Genomic DNA, 26,420 nt, shown 5'->3' with positions numbered 1-26,420 from the left:
GTTTAGCAAAGTCAACAATCATTTATTCATTCATTCAAGGAATATGTATTTGTTTCTACTTACACTACTAATATCCTCTTACTTTGGGTTATGCCCCCTGCAAGATACTGAAAGTTCAAAGTGTCACTCAGTTGTGTCCGACTCTTTGCAACCCCATGGACTATAGTTCTCCAGGTTCCACTCTCCATGGGATTCTCCAGGCAAGAATACTGAAGTGGGTTGCCATTCCCTTCTCCAGGGGATCTTCTAGGACTATAGCAATAAACAAGTTATTCCCTGCCCACAAGAAATTTACAGTCTAAAGAGAGTGACAGACACATGATAAGCAACTGTAACACGGTGTGACCAGAGGTAGTGCAGGAAACTATAGGAACACAGAGGAGGCACCTGCTGCAGTCTGGAGGAGTCAGGAAAGAAAGAATTCAGAGTCTTAAAGGATGAGCAAGAGTTAGCCAGTCCGTGCAAACAGTCCCTGCCATACCCTTTTTGGTTGCATGGCAAGCCCAAAGCAGAGACAAATAGGGCTCTTTGCTTCCAAGTGATTCTGGAACTGCTAAAAAATATCACCAGACCACCAGCCACTTGCCCTGGGGTCTGGGCAGAAGGGTGCAAAGTGGTTTTCAGGGCATCCCTGGGCACTGGCAGATAAGGATGGGCCATAGCTAAATACACGTCTCTCCTCTGCCCGCCCCACCCCCACCCCCTCGACCAGGGATGCCTATTAATCCTGACAAATGATGACTTACGAACATGTAATGCAAACTGATTCATCATACATTCAAATCCGCCGCCCCGCCCCAGCGGGAGGCCCCAGCCAGACAAGTGTATTACACGGATAATGTATTTGACGTATTAATAAAACCAGCCGCATTGCTCTGGCGCGGGGACTGGGGAATGCCAATATACGATGACAGATCACATATTGATGAAATCCAGATGTTTGGAATCATAGTCTTGGGGCCTTGTTCATATTGACTGAAGGTAAAAAATGCCGTCTGTCAGCAGGTTAACTCTTCCTGTCCCATGCTCAGGAGAGGCACCAATCACGGTTTTCTGGAGAGAAGAGGAGGAGGAGGCAGATAAGTGAGAGGGGAGAGTGGTGGCTTGTCTGGATGAGGTGGGGTAGATGGTTGTACTGTGGACTCGATGGGTGGAAGGGACACTTTGCATGCCTTGTATTCTTAACCTCTCAGCAGCATGCAACCCTATGGACAATGCTCCCCGCTCCTTGAAACCCTTCCCTTCTTGCCTTTGATGACATCACCGTGTTTTCATCCTCCTCTTGGCTGTTCTTAGTTTTCAGTGACTAAAACTTCCTCCACCTGTTGGAGTTCCTCAGCGTTCTTTTCCAGCCTCTTCTTCCTGTGCCCTCTCGCCCTAGGTGATCTCACCTACTCTTAAAACTTTTGTGGAGTATTTACCATGTGCAAGACATTGTTCAAGGCACAGAGGATGCAGTGCTGGTGAATTTCAGTCCTTATCTACATGTCAGCATTTCCAGTTCTATCCTTCTAGCTCTGGCTCACATATAGTGCCTACTGAGCATTTTCATGGGGTGTGTCTTAACTGTTCCTCAAACTAAGTTCATCCAAAACAGAGCTCATCATTTTCTTCCTTATCAAGCCTGCTGCCCTTCCTCGTGTTCCACAAGTCAGTAAATGGTCTGCCACCTAGCAGCTGTTCAAGTCAGACAGCTTGGAACTATCCTTGACTCCTCTCTGTCCTTGAACCCCCATGTCCAGTCCACCTGCTTCTGTTCATCTCATTGTCATCCACAGCATCTCGCTAGAGCAGGTCACCATCATGTCTCACCTCAGTTAGTGAGATAACCCCCTAGATGACCTTCCTGCCCTTGCTCTTATCCCTTTAGACCTTTCTCTGATTTGCAGTTAGAATGATCTTTTTAAGATGAAAGTCTGAGATGTCACTCCCCTACTTAAAACTCTTCAATGACTTCTCACTGTATGTTAAAAAATAATAATAAGCCAAAATCCTTAATACAGTGGAAAGTCCTCTAGGATCTGTCCTCTCTATCATCAGCTCTCAGTACTCTTCCCCTCGCTCTCTGCTCTAGCCACACTGAACCTTTCTCAGTTCTTCTCTTAGGCTTATCTCTCTACCTTCAAACATGCTGTTTTCTATGTACTATAGAACACTACTCCTTCACTATCATTGCTTGAACTGGTTCCCACTCATCCTTCAAGGCTTTGCTTAAAAATCACTTCTTTTACCTCCCAGGCAAGATGGTCTACTCCCATAGTTCCATGTACTTCCCTTGTTCTAAGACCATGCTGGGGATATTTGTTGAATGTCTCTATCCACAATTAGTGCCTAACCTCCCTGAGGGCAGAGAGTGTATGTTCATTATTGCATGGCATCCATACTGTAGCAGACCCATCTTGGTATTCTGTTGACATTTGTCAGTGTTTACTGAATCATTACCTAGGTGATAGGTTAGGCAGGTAGGTAGCCAGGTATTGTGCAGTGGTTAAGAGCACTGGCTTTGGAGTCAGACAGATCTAGATTTAAATCTCTGCTCTGAACCTTCCAGCTCTGTCATTTCATTGTTCTAAGCTCCATTTTCCTCATCAATATGATACAAATAGATTATACCTACCTCACAGGATTGTTGTAAAGATTAAATGAAATAAAATAGATGCAGCATTAACCTGTAGCCTAACATATAGTAACCCTCCATAAACAGTTATTATTAGTAGTGGGCAGATAATGGATAAAGGATGAATGGTCATATTGACAAACAAACAAGTAAATAGAATGTGGGTATGGATGGATAGGAAGAAAAGTAGCTCCATAGAAGCTGAAAGACCCAAGGTGCCTGCTGAGTGGTACACAATCTTGATCACAGCAGGAAAGAAGGCTGAATATAGAGCAAGGCCAATCTGGTGTCAGGATGCGGTAGATACAGACACAAACAGCAAAACTGTGCCAGGGTCTTACTAGAGATAATGGTGACTCATCTCTTGCATACAGCCCTGATTTAACTAGAACCTCACAAAGGTGCTGAGTAAATTATCATCATCCTTGTTTCAAGAAGAATCTTAAACTCAGAAGTGTTAAGTGATTTGCCCAAGGTCTCACAGCTAGTAAGAGGCAATCCTGCTCAAAGACTCTTGGTCATTGGGAAGTGGAAGCTCTTCTACTGGGACTGCAAGAGGGGAAGGGCAGGTCACACATGTGTGTATATACAAACACACGTGTATACACACACGTACTCTTTTTTATTTATTTATTTGTCTGTGTCACGTCTTACTTGTGGCACACACTGATCCTTCACGGCAGCATGTGGGTTCTGTACTTGTGGCTGGCAGGCTTCATTGTCCCAAGGTATGTGAGATCTTAGTTCCCCCACAAGGGATCGAACCCACGTCCCCTGCATTGGAAGGCAGGTTCCTAACCATGGGACTACTGGGCAAGCCCCACATGGGTACTTCAGAAAGTTCCAGCCTCTCTTGCCACATATCATTAGAGTTAGCCTTCCCCTCATTTTAACCCTCCCCATTCTTAAATCAGACACCAGGCAGTCAAACTCTGCCTTTTGTGGTCTGCGGAGAAAAGATGATGAGGTTGGGGTTTGCTCCTTAAACAAGCAGAGAGGAAAGAATGGAGCCCACAGCCAACAGAACTGGGACAAAACCAAATGGACCAAGCTGGAGAGGCAATCGCAGGGTGGGGAGCTGCAGGGTGGGACGTGAGTTAGTGATTGAGGAAGGGTGGGCTTTCTCTTTGAATGAGACCCTCATCTGCCAGGGCCCAGTTCTGCGCCAGGCCTCACCACGGATGATGGGAAAGATGGCAGGGAAGTAGCAGCCCAGCCCCTGAGCTGCCTGCTCCCAGTGGCCAGCAGTTCCCAACAGAGGGGGGCAGCAGAGGGCTGATCTGGGACCCCAGGTACCTGAGGCCTTGATCCAAGGCTTGAGGCCTGGCCCAGGTCAGGGAAAAGCTACTTGCTCCTCAGCAGGCCTGTCCCCACTCACAACCGCAGGCGGTCACTTTCTGGTGGAGCCTGGCTGTTTTCTGGTGCGGAGGTACCCCGGAAAGGGGAAGGGACCCTCTGGAGGTCCCACCCCTACGGAGCCTCCAGGCAGAGCCTGTCTTAGCCCTGACTGCTCCCTGCGCCTGCGATGCCCTGTGTGAGGCTGTGGGTAGGGCCAGGCCCCTCTGCGGCCCTTCCTCCCCTTGCTGGGGGGATACCTGTGGCAGGCGGAGAAGCGGAGGTGGCAGGCACAGCAGCGGCGGCGGTGGCTGCGGCGGGGTGGCGGGAGGGAGGTGCAGTAATGAATGTGGACGGGAGGCGGAATGAGCGATCCATCTTTGCATGGGAGGGGAGGGGGCCGCGCGCCTCCCCCTCGACACACTCACACACTCAATCAGGCGCTGTCAGACCTCCGGCCGCCTGGCATTTTGGTGAAGAATCTCTCAGCTAAAAATTGTTGTCAGTCCCATTTCCTCGTTATCAGTGCGAGGGCTGAGGCAGCACCCGGGGATTAGCAGAAGCGGCGAGCGCCCGCACCGCCATCCACTGCCGATAACACCCGGCCTCCCACCTCACCTCCCCCATTCATCATCTTTAGCACTGACAGCCCGTCCCAGTCCCTGTCCCCAGCCCCTCATGCTGCCCACGTCTCCCCACGATGCTGCTCAGCCTGGCTCCTGACCTCCCTAGGGAGCTAGGCTTCCTGAAGACCGAAGGGGATCCAGGCGCGTCTGACCTGGATCCACCTGTGGCGGAGAGCTTTGGTGGGTTCAGGGGTAGGGGGCCACGGGCTGGAGTGAAGAATGCTCAAGGAGAAGATGCTTTCTGACAGCCTGCCCCTGCTGGGCTGGTCTGCCTACCTGCGATGCTGGCAGCGGTGTTGGAGAAGGGATTCCTGCATCAGATGGGCAGCTGGACTAAGGATTTCTGGAGGCCTCTCCAGTCTGAGAGGGACTTCCCAGATTCTGGGAATTGTGGAAGGAGAGTCCGAGGATGCCTCGGAAGAGTAAGGGGTTGAAGAGTGCCTTCCCACCCCCAAAGGACCGCAGCCCCCTCCTCTGGGCCATCCCCAGCGGTTTTATGGCCCGTTTTATGGCCACTGTAATGGCCCAGGTCAAAAGCTTCAGGGAGCTGTATTCTGGGAATTATGCAAACGAGGAGCAGGCCCAGGGCCAGAGTATGGATTTTGTCATTAAACCTGGGCAGGCCATGTCGTTAGTGCAGTAAAACCCACGTCATGACCACAGGTCTCAATATAAAATTATAGGGAACACAGCTGGGGAGGGGAAGCAGGGGGCCCACGGCCATGCTGACACCCCCTGAGAACATGGGGATGGGATGCAGGCCATAGGCTGTGGGGTCCCCAGGCTGATCCCTGTGACTGCTCTTCCTGAAGTTGGGAGCCAGGAAGAAGACCCATTGTCCCAAGAGGGAAACTGAGGCCAAGCTCGGAAAAGTAGAAGATCCCTGTGGCAGGAAAGCAGATGAACTGAGCACAGGTATATGGGAATGCTGATGCCTGCTCCCAGGTGGAGAGGGAGGAACTGGGGCCCTGGCAGTCCTAAGACCCATACATGGTCCCCAGGTGGAGGTGGAAAACCCTGATATTTCCACCTCAACTCTGACCTCATGCCCTAGATCCTAACCTTTCTCTATTCTTGTCTCTCACCATTTCCCCCTTCTGTCCCAGCCCCTACCTCAATGCTCAATTTCAACAGCCTTGTCAACTGTCCCTTAGTCATCCTCCATTCCCGCCAGCAAGCATTACCACCCTCCTCTGGCCCCTTCCTGCTCCCCCCATCACCACCACCACAAGCACCCACTCCTGCCTCCCTCCGCCCTGACTAAGGCTGTACTAACTGCAGTCACTGACTTTCTTTTCCAGTTTTCTCGCTGGTTTGTGATCTTCTTAAGGCCAAGACTGTGTTTTCTTTATCTCTGAGCCCATTTCTCTTAGAATAATACATGACATAGAATAATTGTTTGATAAATATTTGATGAATGAATAAATAAATGAAGCAATGAGATCACGAGTCAAGTACAGGGGTCCCTGCCCAGTTCTGAGCCTCAGTTTCCCCACCTGTAAAATAAAGATAATGGCCTGCCAAATTTCTAGGGTCTCACTCACCTCTGAGATTCTCTGGCTGAATGAAGATTATTATAGAATGAGTCTAGAATCCTCACCTCTTCACTCCTAGACCAGGGCCATATCTGCTTCTTTTACTCAGAGCTGTCTTTCAGCTATCCCCTGAACATCTGGGGCACAGCTACCAAGGCATATGATCAGTTGACCCCTTCCCCTCCTCAGAGACCTAGCCACACCGACTAGAGCCACCCCTACCTGACCCTGCCACACACAAAGCCTCCAGAGCAGACATCCCAGTTCTGCAAAGGTCATCTGGCTTCTGGGACAATCAGCTCTTCATTTCTACCTCTCCTCCTTCCCTTCGTCTTCTCCACTATTTTGTTTCATCACTGAGAATCTAATCTATGCCAGGTCTTTTTTCAATTGTCTACAGATTAAAAGATGACTAAGAAATGGTCCCGCCGACAAGAAGCTCACAACTTAATCATTCATTCATTCATTCATTCCTTTGCTCCCATTCTCTGCCTGGAATTCTTCTGAGGCACATCTTAAATTTTGTTTCTTTGGTTAAGCCTTCTCTTTTTCCACTCCTCAAAACACATACCTGGGATGAATCACTCCCTCCTCTGAGTTCTCAGTTGATCTAGTCTGGGCATCCAGGAGAGCTATTATGTCGTGGCAAAGTGAGATAGGTTCTTGTGTTCAGCCTGAATGGGGAACTCCCTCAGACATAGGGTTGCTAGAACTAGCAAATAAAAATATAAGACATTCAGGTAAATCTGAATTCTAGAAAAACAATGAATAACTTTTAACATACGTATACCCTGGGCAATAGTTGAGACATAATTATACTAAAGTCAAAGTGAAAGTCGCTCTATCGTGTCCGACTCCTTGTGACCCCATGGACTATATAGTCCATGGAATTCTCCAGGCCAGAAACTGGACTGGGTAGCCTTTCCCTTCTCCAGGAGATCTTCCCAACCCAGGGATCAAACCCAGGTCTCCTGCATTGCAGGTGGATTCTTTACCAGCTAAACCACAAGGGAAGCCCAAGAATACTGGAGTGGGTAGCCTATCCCTTTTCCATCAGATCTTCCCAACCCAGGAATTGAACCAGGGTCTCCTGCATTGCAGGTGGATTCTTTACCAACTGAGCTATCAGGGAAGCTACAAGATGCCCAACTGAATTTCACATAAACAATATTATTTTTAGTATAAGTTTCCCCCTTTTGCCATGGAAAACTTACACTAAAAATAATATTGTTTATGTGAAATTCAACTGGGCATTTTGTATTTAATCTAGCAACCCTACCCAGTCAATCATCTTAGTCATCACTGGCGTGGACTTTATCTCTCTAAAAGCTGATTTTTACCCTCTCCAAGCACCAGAAGAAAGAAAAAGCAGGGAGAAAGATCTGACCTTAAGCTAAAAAAGTATTCCTTCCTACAATCAGAGTTTAAATGGATAGTCAGGGATGTTTCTAGATAAATAGAGCTCCTCAACCCCGTGCCTATAAGCAAAGCCTAGGGGATCTTTGGCTGGGGAGAGTGGCAAGGGTGGGAGTTTAGGAATCCCAAGAAGTGCACTAGGCAAACTTCAGGCCCCTTCCTAGCAGAGTGTGCTCTGGTTACCATCAGGGACAGAGTTTAGGCTCCCAGGAGGCCCCCAAGTCAGCATAGCCAATGCTAGATCCATGTATGCTTGTGTATTGGGGGTACACAATTTGAAAGGCATTTTGGAGGGGAAGAGCTCAGAATCTGTTAGACTCACAGCAGCCAGTGAGGTTATCCAAGTGAGGAGTGAGACCTGAACTGGGAGAATGTAGATTCCAGGAATACTGAAGTAGAACGGACAGGACTTGGTGGTTAAATGAATGTGGGAGGGGGCATAAAGCAAGGAAGGGGCTGAGGGCAAAGTGAAGGTTGCTGGCTTGAGTGACCAAGTGAGTGCAGGCGTCTTTCACTGAGAAGAGCACTGGGTCTTTGTTGTCACACATGGTCTTTCTCTTGTGGCAAGCAGGGGCTACTCTCTAGTCGTGCACAGGCTTCTCACTGCGGTGGCTTCTCTTGTTGCAGAGCTGGGCTCTAGGGCACATGGGCTCAGTAGTTGTGGTACGTGGGCTTGGTTGCTCCCCAGCATGTGGGATCTTTCCAGACCAGGGATCAAACCTGTGTCCCCTGCGTTGGCAGGTGGATTCTTAACCACTAGACTGCCAACGAAGTCCAAGTACTCGATTCTAGATGGTTGAGTTTGAGATTCTTGTAGGACATTCAGGCATTGATGTCCATTAAGTCTTTGGCTATAGGGGTCTGGAGAAATGGGAGGGACCTGGGGCAGAGAAACGGATGTCGACAGGGCACAGGTTGGGAGTGAGAGCCAATAAGAATACACAAGATGGTCCCACAGGCAGAGAGAGGAGAGGAGAGGCCATGGAAAGGAGCATGGGGAAAACTAAGGGGCTGGGAGAGAATGCTACCCTGGCAGTCACCCTAGTCCTTTTCGGTCTTTCTCATTCAACTGAGTACCTCAGGGCAGGGACTAGATCTGGTTACATTCTGTGTCCCCACTGCTGTGCACTAGGCCTGGTTCAGCACAGACATCAGACAATGTTTGTTGAATGACTGCAGGAAAACGATCCCTTTTCTTCCTCTAGTCTTTCTTCTCCCGCTTTGGAAAGTGTGAAAGCTGAGAGGAAAGGAGTGACAGAGGGGGCCTTGGATATTCTGGCTGATGCTGTGATTAAACCAAGACCTGCTTCACTAACGTGTGAAATGAAGTGATCAAGGTTTGATTGCACAGAGCATTGATTGCGTCCTGATAGATTTCCGAGAGGGGCAGCTGGCTGAGGAGGTGCTGTGCACGGCCACAGCCTCTGGAGCTGCAAAGTGGAATAACGTTCATGGGCTCTGAGACCCTCAGGCTCACCCTTCCTCCGGGCCAAGAAGCCCTAGGAGGCAGCAGAGACTTGGGGGTGGAGGACTGGGACATGGCGTTTCTCTCCACATATAGCCCAGCTTATATGTCTGTCTCTTCTTCCCTCACCAGGTAAGAAAAAGGCAGCAGCACTGTTTGACAGCCAGGCCCCTATTTGCCCCATCTGTCAGGTCCTGCTGAGGCCCAGCGAGCTACAGGAGCATATGGAGCAAGAACTGGAGCAGCTGGCCCAGCTGCCCGCCAGGTAAGCCACCTGCCAGAGGCCTCCTCTCAGGGTTCTGGCTCCCAGGTCCCAGCCTCTCACAGGCGGCAAGACCCTGCTGCCATTCTCCACCTGGCTTTCAATTCTCAGGTCCTCCAGCTGAATGGTGCTGCCTTTCTCTGCTTGCTCTGTTTCTGGAGATGTGAGGAGAGTGAGCCTTAAGTCTCAAAAAGGCACAAGAGGACCTGGAAAGGGGAGGAGCCTCAGAGCAGGGTAATAGAAGCAGGGACTGGGACTGGCAGCTCCCTGAGAAGTGCAGCCTGGGGGTGCCATCCACCTTCCCTACGAATCTCAAGGTGTGAAAGGTGACAACCTTGAGAACGTGCTCAGGCATGTCCCCCTTGCTCCACCCCATCCTCCTTGTCCCTGCCTGAAGGACGCGGTGGAGCCTCCTCCCAGAAAGGCCAAGGTTGTCAAAGGGAGCAGAGGAACAAATTGCCCCAAAGCTTAGGGGTTTAAAGCAACCACTTCATGATGCTCATGGACTCTGTGGGGGTCAGGAATTCAGACAGAACACAGAGGGGGTGGCTTGTGTCTGCTTCACCCTGTCTGGGGCCCCAGCTAGGAAGGCTTGGTGGCTGGGAGCTGGGATCACCTGGCTCCTTCATTCACACGTCTGGTGGTTGATGTTGGCTGTCAGCAGGGACCTCAGTTGGGGCTGTAACCAAAGCACCTACACATGGCTGCTCCTTGGGTCCTGTGAGCATGAGAGCTCACAGTGTGGCAGTTGAAAGCACGAAAGTAAAATGTTCCAGCCAATGAGATCGAAGCTAGATCACCTTTTATTAACCTAACCTCAGAAATCACTTAACATCACTTCTGCTATACTCTCTTGGCGGTGTTAACCTACCCAGATATTAGGGGCAGGGACATGTACCCCACCTTTTGATGGAGAAGGGGCAAGCTCCTCTTACAGAAGAGTATGTGGGCTCTAGCCATTCTGGGAAATACGGTCAGCCACTGGGAACAGCCTGCCCCACGATTCCCAGTCCCCAAACCTGGGTCAGTTCAAGTCAGCAGACTTGACTGAACCGCCTTCCTCTACCTTCTTACCTAACCCCCCATGTAGGGTGGAGGGGCCCAAAGATGAACCAGAAATCGTCCCATGTAAGTTGGTGTAGCCACTTTGGAGAGCAGTATGGAAATTCCTCAGAAAACTAAATATAGGATTACCATATGATCCAGCAATGCCACTCTTGGGCATATACCCAGCAAAACTATAATTCAAAAAGATACATGCACCCCTATGTTCATAGCATCACTATTCACAACAGGCAAACCATGGAAACAACCTACACGTCCATCGACAGATGAATAAAGAAGAGGTGGTACATATACACAATGGAATGCTACTGAGTCATAAAAAGGAACAAAATAATGCCATTTGCAGCAATATAGAGGCAACCAGAGATTATCCTACTAAGTGAAGTAAGTTAGAAAGAGAAAGATAAATACCATATGATGTCCCCTATATGTGGAATCTACAATATGGAACAAATGAACTTATCCACAAAACAGAAACAGACTCACAGACATAGAGAACAGACTTGTGGTTGCCAAGGAGGAGGGAGGGAAAGGGATGGACTAGGGATTTGGGGTTGGTAGATGCAAACTATTTCTTACATTTAGAATGGATAAACAACAAGGTCCTACTGTATCGCACAGGGAACTATATTCAATCTCCTGGGGTAAATCAGAATGGAAAAGAAAACTTTAAAAAAGTATATATATACATATATAACTGAGTCACTGTGCTGTACAGTAGACTATATTGTATACAATGTGTATTGGCTGCTGCTGCTAAGTCACTTCAGTCATGTCCGACTCTATGCGACCCCAGACGGCGGCCCACCAGGCTCCCCCGTCCCTGGGATTCTCCAGGCAAGAACACTGGTGTGGGTTGCCATTTCCTTCTCCAGTGTGTATTGGCACAACATTGCAAATCAACTATACTTCAATTAAAAAAAAGAAAGAAATGGTCCCACCCTCAGGAGCTCATAGTAGGAGTAAGGAGAGCCAGGCATTAGCAACCTTGAGGGACAGAGACTGCTCTATGGGATGAACAGGAGCTGTGGGAGAAACAAGAAGGTACTGAACCCAGCACAGAGCAGAGAAGGCCTCCTGAGGGAGGTGAGGCCTGGGCTGAATTTTGAAGGCCAAAACACTACTTATCTATTGCTGTGTTACAAATTCTCCCCAAACATCATGGCTTAAAAACAGCAAACACTTAGTATTTCACAGTTTCTGGAGCCAGGATGTCTGAAGGTTCAACTGGGGCTGCAGGACCCCTTCCCAGGATGGTTCACTCGCAAGCTGTTGGCAGGAGGCCTCAGTTCCTCAACATGCAGGTCTCTCTATAGGGTTACTAGAGTTTCCCTAAGACATGGCAGTTGACTTCCCATAGAGGAAGTGATACAAGAGAAAGGCTAGAGAGGAAGCCACAGTGCCTTTTACGATCTAGTCTGGGAAGTCATACACTATGGCTTCTAATATATTTTATTCTACTCACTAGAAGCAGGTCAGCAAGTACAGTCCACACTCCACAGAGGAGAATTAAACACTATAAGCTCTACCTCTTGAAGGGAAGTAAAGTGAAAGTTCTCAGTCATGTCTGACTCTTTGAGACCCCACAGACTATACAGTCCACGGGATTCTCCAGGCCACAATACTGGAGTGGGTAGCATTCCCTTCTCCAGGGGATCTTCCCAACCCAGGGATCGAACCCAGGTCTCCTTTGTTGCTAGCAGATTTTTACCAGTTGAGCCACTAGGGAAGCTTTGAAGGGAAGAGTACCAAAGAATTTGTGGGCATATTGAAAACTACCACAGGAGACTGCACTAATGATGATAATAATAGCCTTGTTGAATGCTGTGTGCCAAGAACTTTATACTAATTTATTCAATCTTCACAACAACCACGTGTGTGTGTGTGTGTGTGTGTGTGTGTGTGTGTGCGCGCGCGCTAAGTTGCTTCAGTCCTGTCCCACTTTTTGTGACCCCATGGACTGTAGTCCACCAGGCTCCTCTCTGTCCATGGAATTTTCCCAGGCAGAAATACTGGAGCAGATTGCCATTTCCTACTCCAAGGGATCTTCTGGACCCAGGGATCAAACCTGCATCTCTTGCGTCTCCTGCATTGGCAGGCAGATTCTTTACTGTACCACCTAGGAAGGGCTACCACTGGGGTAGGTAATAGTTATTAACTCCACTTTACAGACAAGGAAACTGAGATACAGAGAGGTTAAGTGACTTCTCTAAGGTTGCACAGCCTGTAAAGTGGTAAAGATAAGGGTCAAAACCAAGCAATCTGACTCGAGAGCCCATACTTTTAACCACTCCCCCTCCCCTCAGCAACACACACCCAGGACTAGCCTAGAACAGGGAGGGGAAGCAACATCCTTCTGCAGCTGAGTTCCATACCTTGGCTGTGCAGGAGTGCTTCTGGGTGGAGGACTTCTCAACAGAAACTGAGGCCAGAGGCAGAGATGGAGGGACCCCACCCCCGCCGGCCCCCGCAAGGCCTGGAGAGTGGGGGCCCAAGCTCTCTTTCTGCCTCCTCACTGGGGGCCACACCACAGCCTAGCCCCTGAGGCCCCATCCACGCACTGCTCAGGACATCCGCTTCTGCCCACCTGTGTTTCACCCCCAGCCGTGACCCTCCGGCAATCCCTCCTGCCCACAGCCTCTCGGAGGGTCCCCTACGTTCACACCTTTTGGCCCCGGGCCGTTTCTCCGCTCCCCGCCCCCAGCCTCACGGGAGCCCCACCCCTCGCCGTTAGGTCACGCGTCCCCCCCGTCTGCGCCCCTCGCGTCCAGGCCCAGCCCAGCACCCCCCAACCCCTGGTACGTCTCCCCCCTCCTCAGCCCGGTGTCTGACAGCCGGACAGCGGGATCTGCACAGCAAGTGAAATTCCCGTCGGATCGATAAAGCCGAAGCGCTGGCGGCGACGGGTCGATGGTTTTATCTGTCTCGGCCCCGCCGCGCCCGGCGCGCTGACAGTCCGACCGGCCGGCAAAGGCGTTCAAGGGCAGCCGCGCCCGCCGCCCCCTCCCCTCTCCTATTCGCGCCCCCCTCCCTGCGGCCGCTTTGCCCACCGGACTGCAGGCTGGACCTCCCCGCCGCCGCCCTCGTGATTTATCTGGATTTTTAATTGGAAAAAATTTGCGAATTAATTGATTTCAGGAACTTGCCAATTAACATTGTAATTGGGTGCGTGATAAATTCCCAAGGAGCGTGTCAGCTCCCTCCGGGCTGAGGGCCGTGGCGCCCGGGTGGGCGGGGAGGGCCCCCAGCCTTGGCTGCCCTTGCCCCGCCCCTGCCCGCTCTCCCGGAGGCCGGAGGGGAGGAGAGGAGGTCGGGAGGGCTCAGAGAGCCCCTCTCTCCTCTTCCCCACCTCGGTTCCGACCTGAGAGGGGCCTTTGACCAGGTTATTTCACAGACGGGGAAACCGAGTCCTGCAGGAGGGCAGAGCCTGTGTGCGCATCGCTGAGTGTTCTGGGCAGAAGCCAGGTGAGGGCGTCCCCAGCCACTGTGGCCTCCCCAGCTGTCCAGTCCTCCCCTCTGTCCCATTCTGGGCTCCTGTCCTTTCTTTCCCCTCCCCCCTCACCCTCCCTTTGCCTCCTTTGCCCCCAGCCCCCACCCCCTTCCCTCAGCCTGGCCAGCTCCTGAGTCTGTGGATGCTGCTGCCAGGGTGCCCTTCCCTCCCACAGGGTCGGTCCCAGAGGTCCCATGGGTGGGCCTGGTTTGCGCTCTCTGCCCCCTTCTGCCCAACAGCACAGAGCATGCCCCCCACAGAGCATGCCGCTGTTTTAGGCACAAAAGGGCTCACACTGGTTGGGCTTCCCTGGTGGCTCAGCTGGTAGAGAATCCGCCTGCAATGCTGGAGACCTGGGTTCGATCCCTGGGTTGGGAAGATCCCCTGGAGAAGGTAACGGCTACCCACTCCAGTATCCTGGCCTGGAGAATTCCATGGACTGTATAGTCCATGGGGGTCACAAACAGTCGGACACGACTAAGTGTCCCAAACTAGCGCTGGCTGGTTTTCACAGACACCAAAACAAATGTATGTAGACAGCATACAGGCACAACCGCCCACCCCATTCCAACATATATACATGTGCTCACTCCTACCCCCTCAAAGAACCACTTCCCACAGATGCTCATCCCCACAGGTACACAGGCAGACAGACCCAGGAAGAAGAGTCAGAACTTCTGCTGGCAAAGAACTCACACTTCTCAAAACACTTTTACATTCGAAATCAGAGGCCGTGCCCCCACACACTCCCTCACCTCATCCTCTCTCTTTACCCCCTCAGTCCTGCACAGGCATTCCAGTTGACCCCAGGACTCAGCTAGCTGGACCAAGAAGAGCAAAGTTAGACTGGGGACAGATAGTGGAGAGCCTTCAATGCCGGAGGGTCACCTTAGCGTAGGGGAATTAGAACATCTGTGAGTTGGAGAAGCTCAGTCAGAGAGCTGAGCTGTAGGAGAATCGCTCTGGAGGTGGCATGGAGCAGAATTTGGGGGTAGAAGCAAGGGAGTAAGTGAGGAAGTTAGGCAGGGGCCAGGGGCCAGATGATGAGGCTCACCTAGGACAATGGCAGTGGCAGTGGGAACAGAGAAGAAAGAGAATGGTGAGAGATGGGTGGGGGACAAAGCAAGAGAAGTTAGCTGATTACTTGTGCGGCACTTACTGACTTGGCTTTCTGACTCGACTCACAGGAATGGTATCGATGGTAGAGAAGCAGGTATCTGAGGGAAGGAGGAGACTGCAGACAGAGTTCTGGGTGCCCTGAGCTTTCTCTGGGATGGTGACAGTGTGGGGAGTGGAAGTGGACAGACAGACGGGCAGGAACATAGATGGAAGCTGGAGGCTGACGGGCAGGTTGGACAGTGGTCCCCAAACTTCTCTGTGGCCCTCAGACAGGAGTTTCTACCCAGAAATAGGAAAGAACCTGGGACTCTTTCAGAGATCACACAGAGCTGAAACAGGCTTGGCTTGGAGGGCCCTGAGCTCAGAGACCTTTTTCTGGAGGCTTCCTCAGCCACTCTGAGATCTGGTCTAGTCAGTGTTTTAAAGGGGCTGGAAGGAGCCAGAGGGAGGCTGGGTGACTCTAGAGGAGAGGCGGGGTGTGGAGATGGCAGTTGCCCCCACCCCCACTTAAGCCTTATTTAAGGCTGGCCTCGGTGTTTGGTTGGGTAATGAACTAGATAAACAATTCCCCAAATAGATTAAAACGAAGTGTAACTTACAAAGGCGGCTGGTGATGATGGTTTATTCCCGGGCAGCACACCATTTCTTTATTTCCAAGGATAATTCAGTGTAAATCACCTTAATTAAAAGTGTCAGCCCAGCCCATGAATATTGTACTTAGGAACGCGTTTCCTGGGTCCCAGTTATAATTTAAAACCCATGGATCACTAGGCAGCGAGTGACTGAGAAGGGAGGAAATCGTTGGGGGCGGGCTGTGGAAACTGGGAGGGACGAAGGCAGAGCCGAGTGGATGGGCTGGGCGGGAGCCTGGCTGCCAGCGGCTCGGGGCTCAGAGCTCTCTTCTCCAAGGTGGGCCCCTCGCCAGACTCCTCTCTCTGGGGAAAGCAAGCACACTTGGAGGTGATCAGGTTGTTGGAGGAAAGGTAGGGCGGGCGGGGGGCGAGGGGAGGGTGGTGGTGCTTGCTCAGGGAGAGGGAAGGAGTCTGACCAGTCCAACTGGAGGGAAGGTGAAGAGGACTGCAGGAAAAGATCCAGAGGACTGGCCAAGGGAGAGAGGCTGGACATCCTGGCCCTGAATGTCTTCATTTCTGTTCACCAGCAGAGTAAATGAAAGCTCAGAGTCAGCAGGGCCCTCCCCAAAGTGGAGAAAGTAAAAGAACTCAGACCTCAGCCCTCCATCCTGAGTGTCTTTACGAGGCAGTGGGGCCAACTGAAAAGCAGCACTCTGGACCTCGTTAGATAGGAACGCAAATCCCAAACCTTGCCTGGACTGTGTGAGCAGTGAGGTGTCACCCAGCCCGCCAGTCGACTCTGTAAAGGTTTTGTGAAGATCAAAGAGATGACACCCCTGAAGTTCCTAGCCCATGCCTGTCACGTGTGGTGGGTACACAATAATTGTTCGGTCTTTACTCTTCCATTTCACCCTGACTCTGCTCAGAAAACACTCAGACCTCAGTCCAGGTCTGGTGGGAACAGTGTCATATGATAGATGCCTCATTTCTCTACCTGTAGGTCCAGGAATGGGGCCAGTAACAGGGCAACAACAGCACTTGTTGACAGAGTGAAGGAAAGATAAAAGTAACAGACTCACATCTAGTTGTTCCTTAACGGCAGCTCTTTTTCCTCTCTGTATCTATCCCTTGTGCCCTGAACAGGAGCAGGAACATGGGGACCATTTATGAACAAAATGCCACTGAATGGAACCCAGTCTGGTGGGCCTTTCCTGTGATGCCCCCACTGTGTGATCAGACAGGGAGACAGCTGTTGTTGTTTTGTTGTTGTTTTTAATATTTTGGCCACATAATGTGCCATGCAGGATCTTAGTTCCCTGACCAGAAATCAAACCCACACCACCCCACCCCACCCCGAGCTGTTTTTACACTCAGATCTTAGTCTCAGCCTGCTGCCAAGGCTACTGGCCCCTTCACTATGATATACATGTCTGCTTCTGTGGGTGTGTCCATGTATGGCTGCATTTGTGGGTGCCTGAGTGTTGGGCGTGTGTAGGCACACGTGGGTGTCTGTACCTGTGCATGCTTGTGTGAAGGTGGGCCCGTGAGCAGCTCTTCATCCGGGCCTGGGTGACAGTTGTGAATGTCTTTAAGGACACAGCCCTAGGAACACGACTCTGCCTGCGCCTCTGAGCGCATGTCTGAACCTCGGTGTGACCACACATTGACAGAATTATAGAGACAATGGATCTGTGCGTATCCACCTTTACACTAGGGTTTCTCAGCCTCAGCACTATTAACATTTGGGCTGGGTAGTTTCTTGTTGTGAGGGGCTATCCAGTACCCTCTAGGGTGGTTAATCCCCTACACCCACTACATACCAGTAGAAAACTACCCGATCCCAGTTGTGACAATCAAAAATGTCTCCAAATGTTGCCAGCTGTCCTCTGGGGGGGCAAAATGGCCCTGGATGGAGAACTTCTACTTTATCCAGATCTGCCTATGCCTATGCTCACGTATTAGGTGTGTTTATGCCTTTCCCTGTGGGTGTTCCCTGTGTACACACAGCCTGCGTGTGCCCTGGGTACCTGCCCTGGGTGTGTGTCTTGTGCTGTATGGATCTCTTGGGTGTGCTCTACCTATACTGCTTGTATGTGCGTGGGAATCCTATGGGAAGGGGCTGTTTCTGCCTCCTCCTGTGTTTCAGCCGGCGCCTGTGTGTGTGTGTGTTTGTGTGCATGTGATAGCACGTGCATGAATGTGTGAGCACAGATGTGGTGAGCACAGAGCGGGGGCAGTAGGGCGGGAGGGACAGGAACAGGGATATTAATGTTTCTGAAGTGGATCTGATTTGATACGTCTTGTTCCATTGTCAGCATCTGTTTAGCGGGGATTTGTAATACTTTGTGGCTCTGGATCACTCATGCTTAGCGCTGGGATGTGGCCTTGCATACCAATTTTGTTATTAAACACAGTCCTCGCCTCCCCCACAGCCCATCCATCACCTCCCCCACCCCAGCCCCCGCCTGCTCTGAGCCACCCACCATATTTCAGGGCCCAGCTCCCGCCCGCCTGCCGCGCCCGATGCCGGAGGGCCTGGGGCTGACAAATTGAATCAGGAGGAGATCATTCCTGGCCTAACGCAGTTTGCAGCATGTTGGAGGGAGAAGTGACAAGAGCCATGTCAGTTCCATCACCCCACTCCCACAGGAGCTAAGTGCAGGCTGGGGACAGGGGATGGAGGGGAGGGGGTAGGAGAGGCGGAATCCTCAGGGCTGATAGGATGGGGCAGGTGAAGCCCCTTCCCTCAGATCCACAAGAGAGCCTGCCATGCCTCGTGTCTGTACCCCCGCCCAGGAGCCAACTCTGGCCCCTGGCCCCCAGTGGAGGCTGAGCTGGCTGGGTGGGGCTTGGCTGAGCTAAGCCGGGCAACACTGGCTGTCTTCTCCCCCTGAGGTCTTCCTGCTGTTCTCTTGCATGCCCTGGGCAGCAAGTGGAATGGTCACCCTGTTCTCTTCTTTCTTGGCAGCAAGAATTCCCTTCTGAAGGATGCCATGGCTCCAGGCACCCCCAAGGTAGGTGGACAATTGTGTTTTTTCCTACCCATCCTAACGTAGGCCCACCTAGAACTGGTTCCTGAGAAAAAGCTCTTCTTGGATCCCCAGCTGTCTTCAGGGTTTGATCGTCAGCCTGGGGTCTCAGGCTGCCCTGTGCACTCAAGCACATGCGTGCAGTCTGAGTGGGAGCTGGAGTATGCTCATTTGACTCCCTCCTCTTCCAGTCAGGATGGGGTCAAAGCCAAGAATGAACCAGGAGAGTGGGGGACCCAGACACTGTAAGTCTGGAGAGACTCAAAAGGAGGAAGGTGGGCTGCAGCAGGTAAAGAAAAATATAGACATGCAGGTCAAGACAGCTGGTGCGGGGCCTTAGAAAGCCAGACCATGGGATGAGTGCATGTGCTTTGTCCTGAGGGCAGCAGGGAGCCAGAGAGGATGTGGGGCTCATTTGAGACCATCTGACTCTCTGAACAGACACTATGAAAGGGAAGCTTGAAAGCATCAGATGGAGAAAGGAAGAGTGAAGGACAGTGGCTCAAAAGAGGGGCCAGAGGCCTCAGCAGGATGGCATGACTCGAACCGAGAACTCTCATAGGTGGCCACAGAGGTAGACGGTACTGCGTCCCCAAGGGGGATGACGTTTTGAAGGAGTGGGGACCTGGGGAGGAAGACTAAACCCTTATTCACTGAGTGTCCTCTTTCCCCGACCCCTCAGTAAGGTGGCATCCTGTCTTAACAAATTCTCACAATGACTTGTAAAGGCAGGAATCCACAGCCCTTTCTATAGGGAGTGAGGAATGAGTGCTGAATGGATGAAACTTACTTTCCAGCTATGCCACAGGGCTTGTAGGATCTCAGTTCCCCAACCAGGGGCTGAACCTGCACTCTTGGCAGTGAAAGCGCAGAGTCCAAACCACTGGTCCACCAGGGAATTCCTCAGAATGGATGAAATCAGTCAGTGAGTGTGTGTGGAGAGATTAAAGCAGAAGCCAAGAAGAGAGTCTGGAACTCCTATGTGGGCAGGGTCAAGAGAAGGCCCCAGAGCCAGGGAAGGAGCAGAAGAGGGACAGTGATGAGTGAGGAGGGGCACAGGAGAGCATGGTGTCCTGGGGTCCTAAGGGAAAACAATTTCAAATTATCTGGGGTAGTCAGATGTCAAACAGGAGGGCTGGAGAAGGAGGCTGTCGTGTTTAGATGTCTTAGAGGCACAGGTGACCTCTGAGAGGGCAGTTTTGGGAAAAGGAGCCAGAGTGACAATACTATTTCCAGGGGGTTGGCCCATCTCCCCTGCAGGCCTGTCTAAAGGAGTGGACTCTGCACCTTCATGCACTCAACACAGCAAGGTGGACAGAGGAGGGGCAGGGACCTAGCCCAGCCCTGGACAGATGCAGGCCCTGGCCAAGGAAGCAAAGCCCTCCCAGCCCTAAAGGGAAAAGATGCGGGGGTGGGGGGGAGAAGTCACACTGGCTAAGCCTGGCCCAGTCTGCAGTCTTCAATGGCTGTGGTTAAGGGAGACAGGTCACCAGGTCAAGCACAACCACTGACCTGACACCTAAGCGCAGCTGGCAGGGCTGGGGACTTGACCCCAGTGAGGCCTGTGTTCAAAGCACAAACACAGACACAGACCACATCCATACTTGGCTCCCCACATACACAGATGCACACCCACTCACCTACCCCCAGCCCATCAGAATACTTAAACAGGAAATCTTAAACATGTGCGGATTCCTGCAACCACCGACGTCTGGATTATTGATAATCAGATTCGGAGGCAGTGGCCATCACTTACTCACTTCTAGATATAGGCTCACGCCCCCAGAGTTGAGGGTTTCAGGGTCTGTCTTCTGCCTTGACCCGGGCTTTAGGGAAGCAGGTCATGGGTGGAAAAGGCATGAGGTATAAGGTTCAAGCAAGAGATTGAGAGGACAGGGAGAAGGAGGGAGGGAGGAGGAGGAGAGGGCGAGGGGGCCTCAGACAAGATTGATGGCCTCGTTGCCATTAAGAAAAAAATTAGCCGGTGGCGGCTATCATATTAAAGGGTGAAGAAGCCGTGAATTATTTTCTTAAAGATCTTATCGCTTACAATGATAATTTTACCTTCCAAAAGGCCACTTTTAATGAGGCGAAGAGCCAGGCAAAAAGTCATGATTTAATGCCGGGATTTTTTTTTTCAAAACACATTTTACTGCTTTTTGGTCCATGTTTAAAAAGCGCCAGTGACCTTTTTTTATTCCGCTTGCCCCAGGTGTAATTCTGAGGCCTCTCAGGGCTTCTAACCTAGAGAGAATGAGCGAGAGAGAGTGCGCAAGCAAACGAGCTCAAGCTTTCTCCTGATGGAGGGGCAGGGGCCCCACGATGTCGTCCCTCCTCAGCATCCTCCTTGGGACCGGAGGAGGAGGAGGAGGACATTGCCTGAAAACCCACCTCTTCTCTTAGCTGGGGGCTGAGGCACCCACTAGGCCTCCCACTGGGCCGGGGTGGGTGAGGAAGGGGCTCCGAATTGCAGGGAATCCCACCCCAGAGCCTGCCCGGCCTCCTCCCTGATCCAACTCCTGGGCTGAGGCCGAGTCAGGGAGCCCTGCCAGACCAGCAGCTGCCCCCTCCCCTCCCAGGGCCCTCAGGCATAAGGATGTGCAGCGTGGCCACCGCATGCGGGTCACATCCTAAGGCTCAGTCGGAGATGAAGGATAAATGGCTGCTCCATCTTTCCCAGATTGCTTTCTCTGCGCTGTCACTGGCGATTTGGCATGGTTTTCTAGGCTGGGGAGGCCTCTGAGGGAATTGTATGCTTCCGGCTCAGGGCTGTGCAGGCTGGAGAAGGTGGGGGGTTGCGGGGGGGGGGGGGGCGGTGCGGGAAGTATGGATTGCTTTCAGGCCTCCAGGCCCCCAGTTTGCAGCTGAACAGGCCTTGGCATGAGCCAGCAAGAGCAGGCTGAACGTGCCATGTGGTATTTAGAATTGTGGACCTTGCGCACAGTTTAAAGCAGACAGTTTATTAATCTAAACTCCGGGCATATGTAGAAAAGGCCGTGCGGGATTGACACAGGGGGGATTAGTTTTGCTGCGGTTTTTGCTGGGGTCGCCGCCACAGCGCAGGGAGAAGTAGAGCTGGCGCACATCCCTAGCTGCACAGAGGAGACTCATACATGCTATTTAATTTACTGTCTCCACAGCGGGGCTGCCACCAGCCTGTATTAGGGGCAAGCAGAGTGGCAGGGATGCGGCTAGACCCCAACCCTTCAGGGTCCCAGAGTCTCTGCTCCCTACGGGAGAACAAAGCCTATACAGCCTCAGCCTCCTGGGAGGCCTGCCCCACGAGGACAGAGATTAGTTGGGGTGGAGCTACTGGACCCTCTCCAGGGGCCTCCACCCATCCCAGGGATCAGTCCATCCTCTTCCACAACCAGACTCCTTTAGAATCTCAAGTGTAGCCTCCACCCCTCTGCCCTCCTTTTCTCTGCCTCTCTCCTAAAAGCTCCATAGGACCGGACACCCTAGGGGATGGACTGTAGGTCTCACTCAGCCTGAGGCCATGTGTCCTTTTTCTTCTTTCAGTCCCTCTTGCTGTCTGCTTCCATCAAGAGGGAAGGAGAGTCTCCGACGGCATCACCACACTCATCAGCCACCGATGACCTGCACCACTCAGACAGATACCAGGTGAGCAGGGGCGGGCTGGGCACTTGGATGAGTCCTTCGGAGTTAACTCAAAGTTAACTTCTCCTCTCCCTGGAAGACGGGTGGGGGGGGGGGTGTGAAGGACTGAACTGTGGCTTCCCCTGTGTCTAGTGACCCTAAGTGAATCAGAAGGCACACGGAACGTGCCTTACATAGACGGACTTTAGGGAGAGATGCCAAGGTCATCTGGGCCTGGGTGGGCTCTTCTGAAGCATCCCAGCCATCTTCCCTCTAGGGTTCAGTGTCATCAAGGACCCAGGGATGTGGCCCAGCATCACCTAAAGACTTCACACTTCAAAACCAGAATCCCCTGAGCAAAGAGCCATCAATTCTGCCAGACCATAGCAGGGGTGGAACACTGCCTGTGAGTGCCTTGGGCAAACAGGATAGGAATAACCATACAATCCTCAAGCAGCAAAGCAGGAGGGGACTTAAGGGGAACATCCCAGCTTATCCAGACCTTCTTTGTGGAGGAAAGGAGAAAGGGCTTCCCGAGAAGCTTGTGTCTGAGAAGAGACAGAGCCCCACCTGCAGGAGCCCCAGTCAGAGGGTGTAACACAGGGCCTGCTCCAAGGAACATGTGCCTAAATGGCAGTGGGGCTTCTCAGGGAGCCGTGATGTGAAAAGGGAAACGCAGCCCTGACTAATGCAGACTGACAAGGCGGCAGGGACCTGTCATCTGGGGCAGGGAACCAGGGTCACTGCTGGCACTCAGGAAGCCTTTCCTGGCATTTGAGGTCTTCTCTCTGGGTGCCTCTTCCTCCCCACTGACACAGCCTGGCATCAGGGTGCAGAGCTTGACGAGTGAAATACCCCGTGCAGACTGTACACCAGCTTCCTCTGGCACCTCCTCTGCTCAATGCTTCTGTATGCTACTCAAAGTACACAGCCCAGTGTTTCAGCTCTGGGGAGGGATTCCTACCCTTTTGAGCCCTAGTTTGAGAAAGGCAGTCAATCCTCACCTAGACAATCCTGCTTCGAGATGGAGCAATGACCCAACTTGAAGGAATTCTGGGATAGGGAGATAAGGCTCCATCCCAGAGAATTCTACTCCCAAGGGAAAGAGAGTCCTGCCTCTGGAGGCTCTTCTCTCTACTTCAGTCACAGCATCAGCCCCAGTATTTGCTGAGCCAGGGAGAGTAACCATCAGGCACAGACATGGCATGCTAGGCACAGGCTAGGTGTGCTAAGGAATGGCACCAAGGCCTCCGTAATTTAGATTCAACTTGTATTTCCAGCTTCCATTCCTAATACTGCCTTCTGTGAATCCTGTGGTCTATGCTCGCCAGATTAATGCTAACCACTCCTTGGCTGTGCCATTCCTTTCTTGCCTCTGTGTTTTTACACATGCTGTTTTTAATGGGATTATTTTACCCGAACTCAACAAATTTGTATTTATTCTTCAACTGCCCCAATCTCCTCTGCTCTAGGAAGCCTTTCTGGGTTAGCATTCTCTTCTCGTGACCCCTGCATGTCCCTGTCATTGCTCTGATCATCCTATACTGTGATCACCCATTTAATGTTTCCTTTATCCACAATTATATAACAAGCCACCCCCAAACTTAGTGGCTTAAGACAACTTTGATTTCTTATGATTCTGTCGGTTGACTAACCTTTCCTCATTCATGAAGCTCATTCAGCTGGAGGACTAGCTGGGCTGGAAAGTCCAAAATGGCCTCACCACATGTCTGGGAGATCAGAGATCTTGATTTTCTTTAATGTGGTCTGTCATCCTCCAGTAGGTTAGACTGACTGCCTTACTTGGCAGTCTCAGGGCAGTGTCATGCCAAGAGGGCGAAGGCCAAAGCTGCAAGGCCTCTTGAGGCCTAGACTCTGGAACTCACCCATCACTTGGCAGAGCAAGTCACAGGGATAATACATAATCAAGGGATGAGGAAATGCAGCTCATGATGGGAGGAACTGTGAAGAATTGTGAACATACTTTATCTATCATGATGAGACTCACTCTTTCATTAGATTGGGGGAGGGGGCTCTCTAAGGCAAAAACATCTTATCGTTCTTTACTCCCTGACTTTACTCAACCATTTATCTAGTACTCATGCTCAGCCCAGTGTCCTTGCCTTCAAGGGGTTGCAGATAGATAATTTCTAAGTGCTTTAAATGTTATGATGAGAGTGTAAATAAGTTTCTAGGACAGCACAGTGGAAAAAGAAAAATCAGAATAAGATTCACAGAGGAGGTAATGACTGAACAGAGCAGTAGTTTACTTTGGTGAACGAGGAAGAAAGGATATTCCCGACCAAGGCAACACAGAGGTGTAACACAGAATGATGTATCTGGGGACCCACCAGCAGCTACATTTTGTTAGAATGTAAAACACAAGGGGAACTGGTAGAAGGTGAAGCTCGAATTCCCTGATCTATACACAATGCCTGGCATGTAGTAGTTGCTCAATTATGTTGTTTAAAAAAATCATCAAACTTGGCTTTGAAATCGGAGGGTACTGGTTTCTGTTTTGGATTCCCATTTACTTAGCCCCTGCTGGGTTACCTAACCCTTTAACCATTACCTCACTTTACCCTCATAGCAACTGTGCAAACTAGGATTCGTTGCCCCAATTTATTGCTAAGGAAACGGGCCTAGAGAGAAGTGACTTTTCTAAGCACACATATATGTGAAGAACCAAGTCAGGTTGAGTCTGTCTGGCCCTGAATCCTAGATTGCTTCCCAGCCCTCCAGGTGGGCTCAGAACTTCCCTCATAAACATCCTCCTCTCCTTCCCACGGATTTCTTCTGCATGCCAGACCCTGTGCTGTGTGACTGCATGGAAATGAGCTCCCAGGGAGAAAGGACAGGTCCAAATAATCAAAATATCCAAATTCAAAGTGAAGCCAAGGGACTGTGAAAACTAAAGAGGAAGCAACTAACCCAGCATTGGGGGAAATGTGAAGTCTTCCCACCCAGAGTCCTGTAAGATGAACAGTAGTTAACCAGGCAGGGAATGAAGGTGCATGGAGAATAATCTAGCCCAGAATGTAGAATATGGAGTGCTCAAAGAGCTACAGGTAGCTCTGCAAAGCTGAGTGTCAGGAAGGCAAAAGAAGAGAGCAGGAATGGTAGAAGAGGAGTCTGGAGAAGCAGGCAGAGCAGATCAGAGATGACCTGTATGCAGATCATCTCAGTGGAGAACCACTGAAAGATTTAAAGGGGAAGAAGGAAAGAGGGTCAATTTTGCACGATAGGAAGATCACACTGCATGTAGTGTGAAAGATGGGGTACAGAGAAAAAAGCTGGAGATCAGAAGGCCAGATGGGAGACAGCTGCAAATTTAGAGAGCTCAGTAAGATTATGAACTACAGCACTAAATCCAAGATAGGTATAGCGACTGAAGAAACACACAGGGAGGTCTTGCCTATGCCAAGCGCTGTGCCAGAGCTCTGGGTTCACTCATGACTCACACAAGGTCCTGTCCCTGGAGTGGTCTGATAAAAATCTGTACAAGCCATACTGAGGGTTGAGACTGAAGTAGAGAGGAAATTATATTTTTCAAACAGATCTAGAAGGATAAGTAGGAGATACACAGAGGTGGAGATGAGAAGGTTTAAAAGACCTTGAAAGGTAGACTCTGAGATGAGAGAAGAATTGAGCGCGAGAAACTGAAGGAGGTGGGATCAAGGACGACTCACTTTTAAGTTTCTGGTGTGGGCACACCAGAGTGGATGGTGGTATCCCGTTAGGAACTGAGAGTCCTGGAGGAAAGCACTTTGAGGGATGCTGGGTTCCAGCTCGTGGGTGTGCGTTACCAGTAGCAGCTCCAGGGGTTGTCCAAAAAACAGTTGAAATGTTTGGAATCCTCTAGTGTCCAGATTGCTGAAATGCTAGGGACTGGGAGCTGCACTATTGGGACTTGCGGTGGCATGGCCCGCGGCGATCAGGAAGTCCTACGCCACCTCCCCAGGAAAGGGATAGCGGCGCGGGAGGCGGGAGCCGGGCGGGGCTCCGGGACGGAAGAAGCCCCGCGCTAGGAAGGGGCGTGGAATTGGGTGGGAGGACCTCGCAGCCGCTAAAACCGGGGCGGGTTGGTTTTTGCGGGCGGTGGGAGGAACCCCTGGGCGGCCTCAGCCTGTTGCTGCCCAAGTGCGAGCAGCTGTTTCCTGGTCCTGGTCCGGCAGACCCACCCCTCCGGCCCCCACTTCTTGAACTTTCACCCCCGGCGCGCGACGGCGGCGGGTCACGTGATCAAGGCCAACATGGCCGCCGCCGCCGCTGGGAGCTGAGGTGCCGCC

General features: G+C 51.4%; 1 protein-coding gene and 1 long non-coding RNA gene across 3 annotated transcripts in view; one reads left to right on the top strand and one right to left on the bottom strand.

Annotated features, from left to right (window-relative positions):
• Positions 1 to 21: 21 nt before the first annotated feature.
• On the bottom strand, positions 22 to 26,419 carry LOC136152898 (uncharacterized). Its single transcript, XR_010660288.1, has 2 exons — positions 25,821 to 26,419; positions 22 to 1,053 (listed from the first exon to the last, which is right to left on the bottom strand). It is a non-coding gene; the product is annotated as an uncharacterized lncRNA (long non-coding RNA).
• The window catches only part of RNF220 (ring finger protein 220), a 36,815-nt gene continuing 19,598 nt past the window's right edge, over positions 9,204 to 26,420 (top strand). For both annotated transcript variants that reach the window (XM_065914383.1, XM_065914372.1), the window contains exons 1-3: positions 9,204 to 9,259; positions 18,471 to 18,516; positions 22,054 to 22,155. In XM_065914383.1, coding sequence (XP_065770455.1) covers positions 9,219 to 9,259; positions 18,471 to 18,516; positions 22,054 to 22,155 — 189 coding nt within the window. In that variant the 5' untranslated portion in view covers positions 9,204 to 9,218. The remainder of the gene's footprint in view (positions 9,260 to 18,470; positions 18,517 to 22,053; positions 22,156 to 26,420) is intronic.

This window comes from Muntiacus reevesi, chromosome 1 (genome assembly GCF_963930625.1).
Source record: "Muntiacus reevesi chromosome 1, mMunRee1.1, whole genome shotgun sequence".
Classification (NCBI taxonomy): domain Eukaryota; kingdom Metazoa; phylum Chordata; class Mammalia; order Artiodactyla; family Cervidae; genus Muntiacus; species Muntiacus reevesi.
This window is presented reverse-complemented; position numbering and strand designations above follow the sequence as displayed.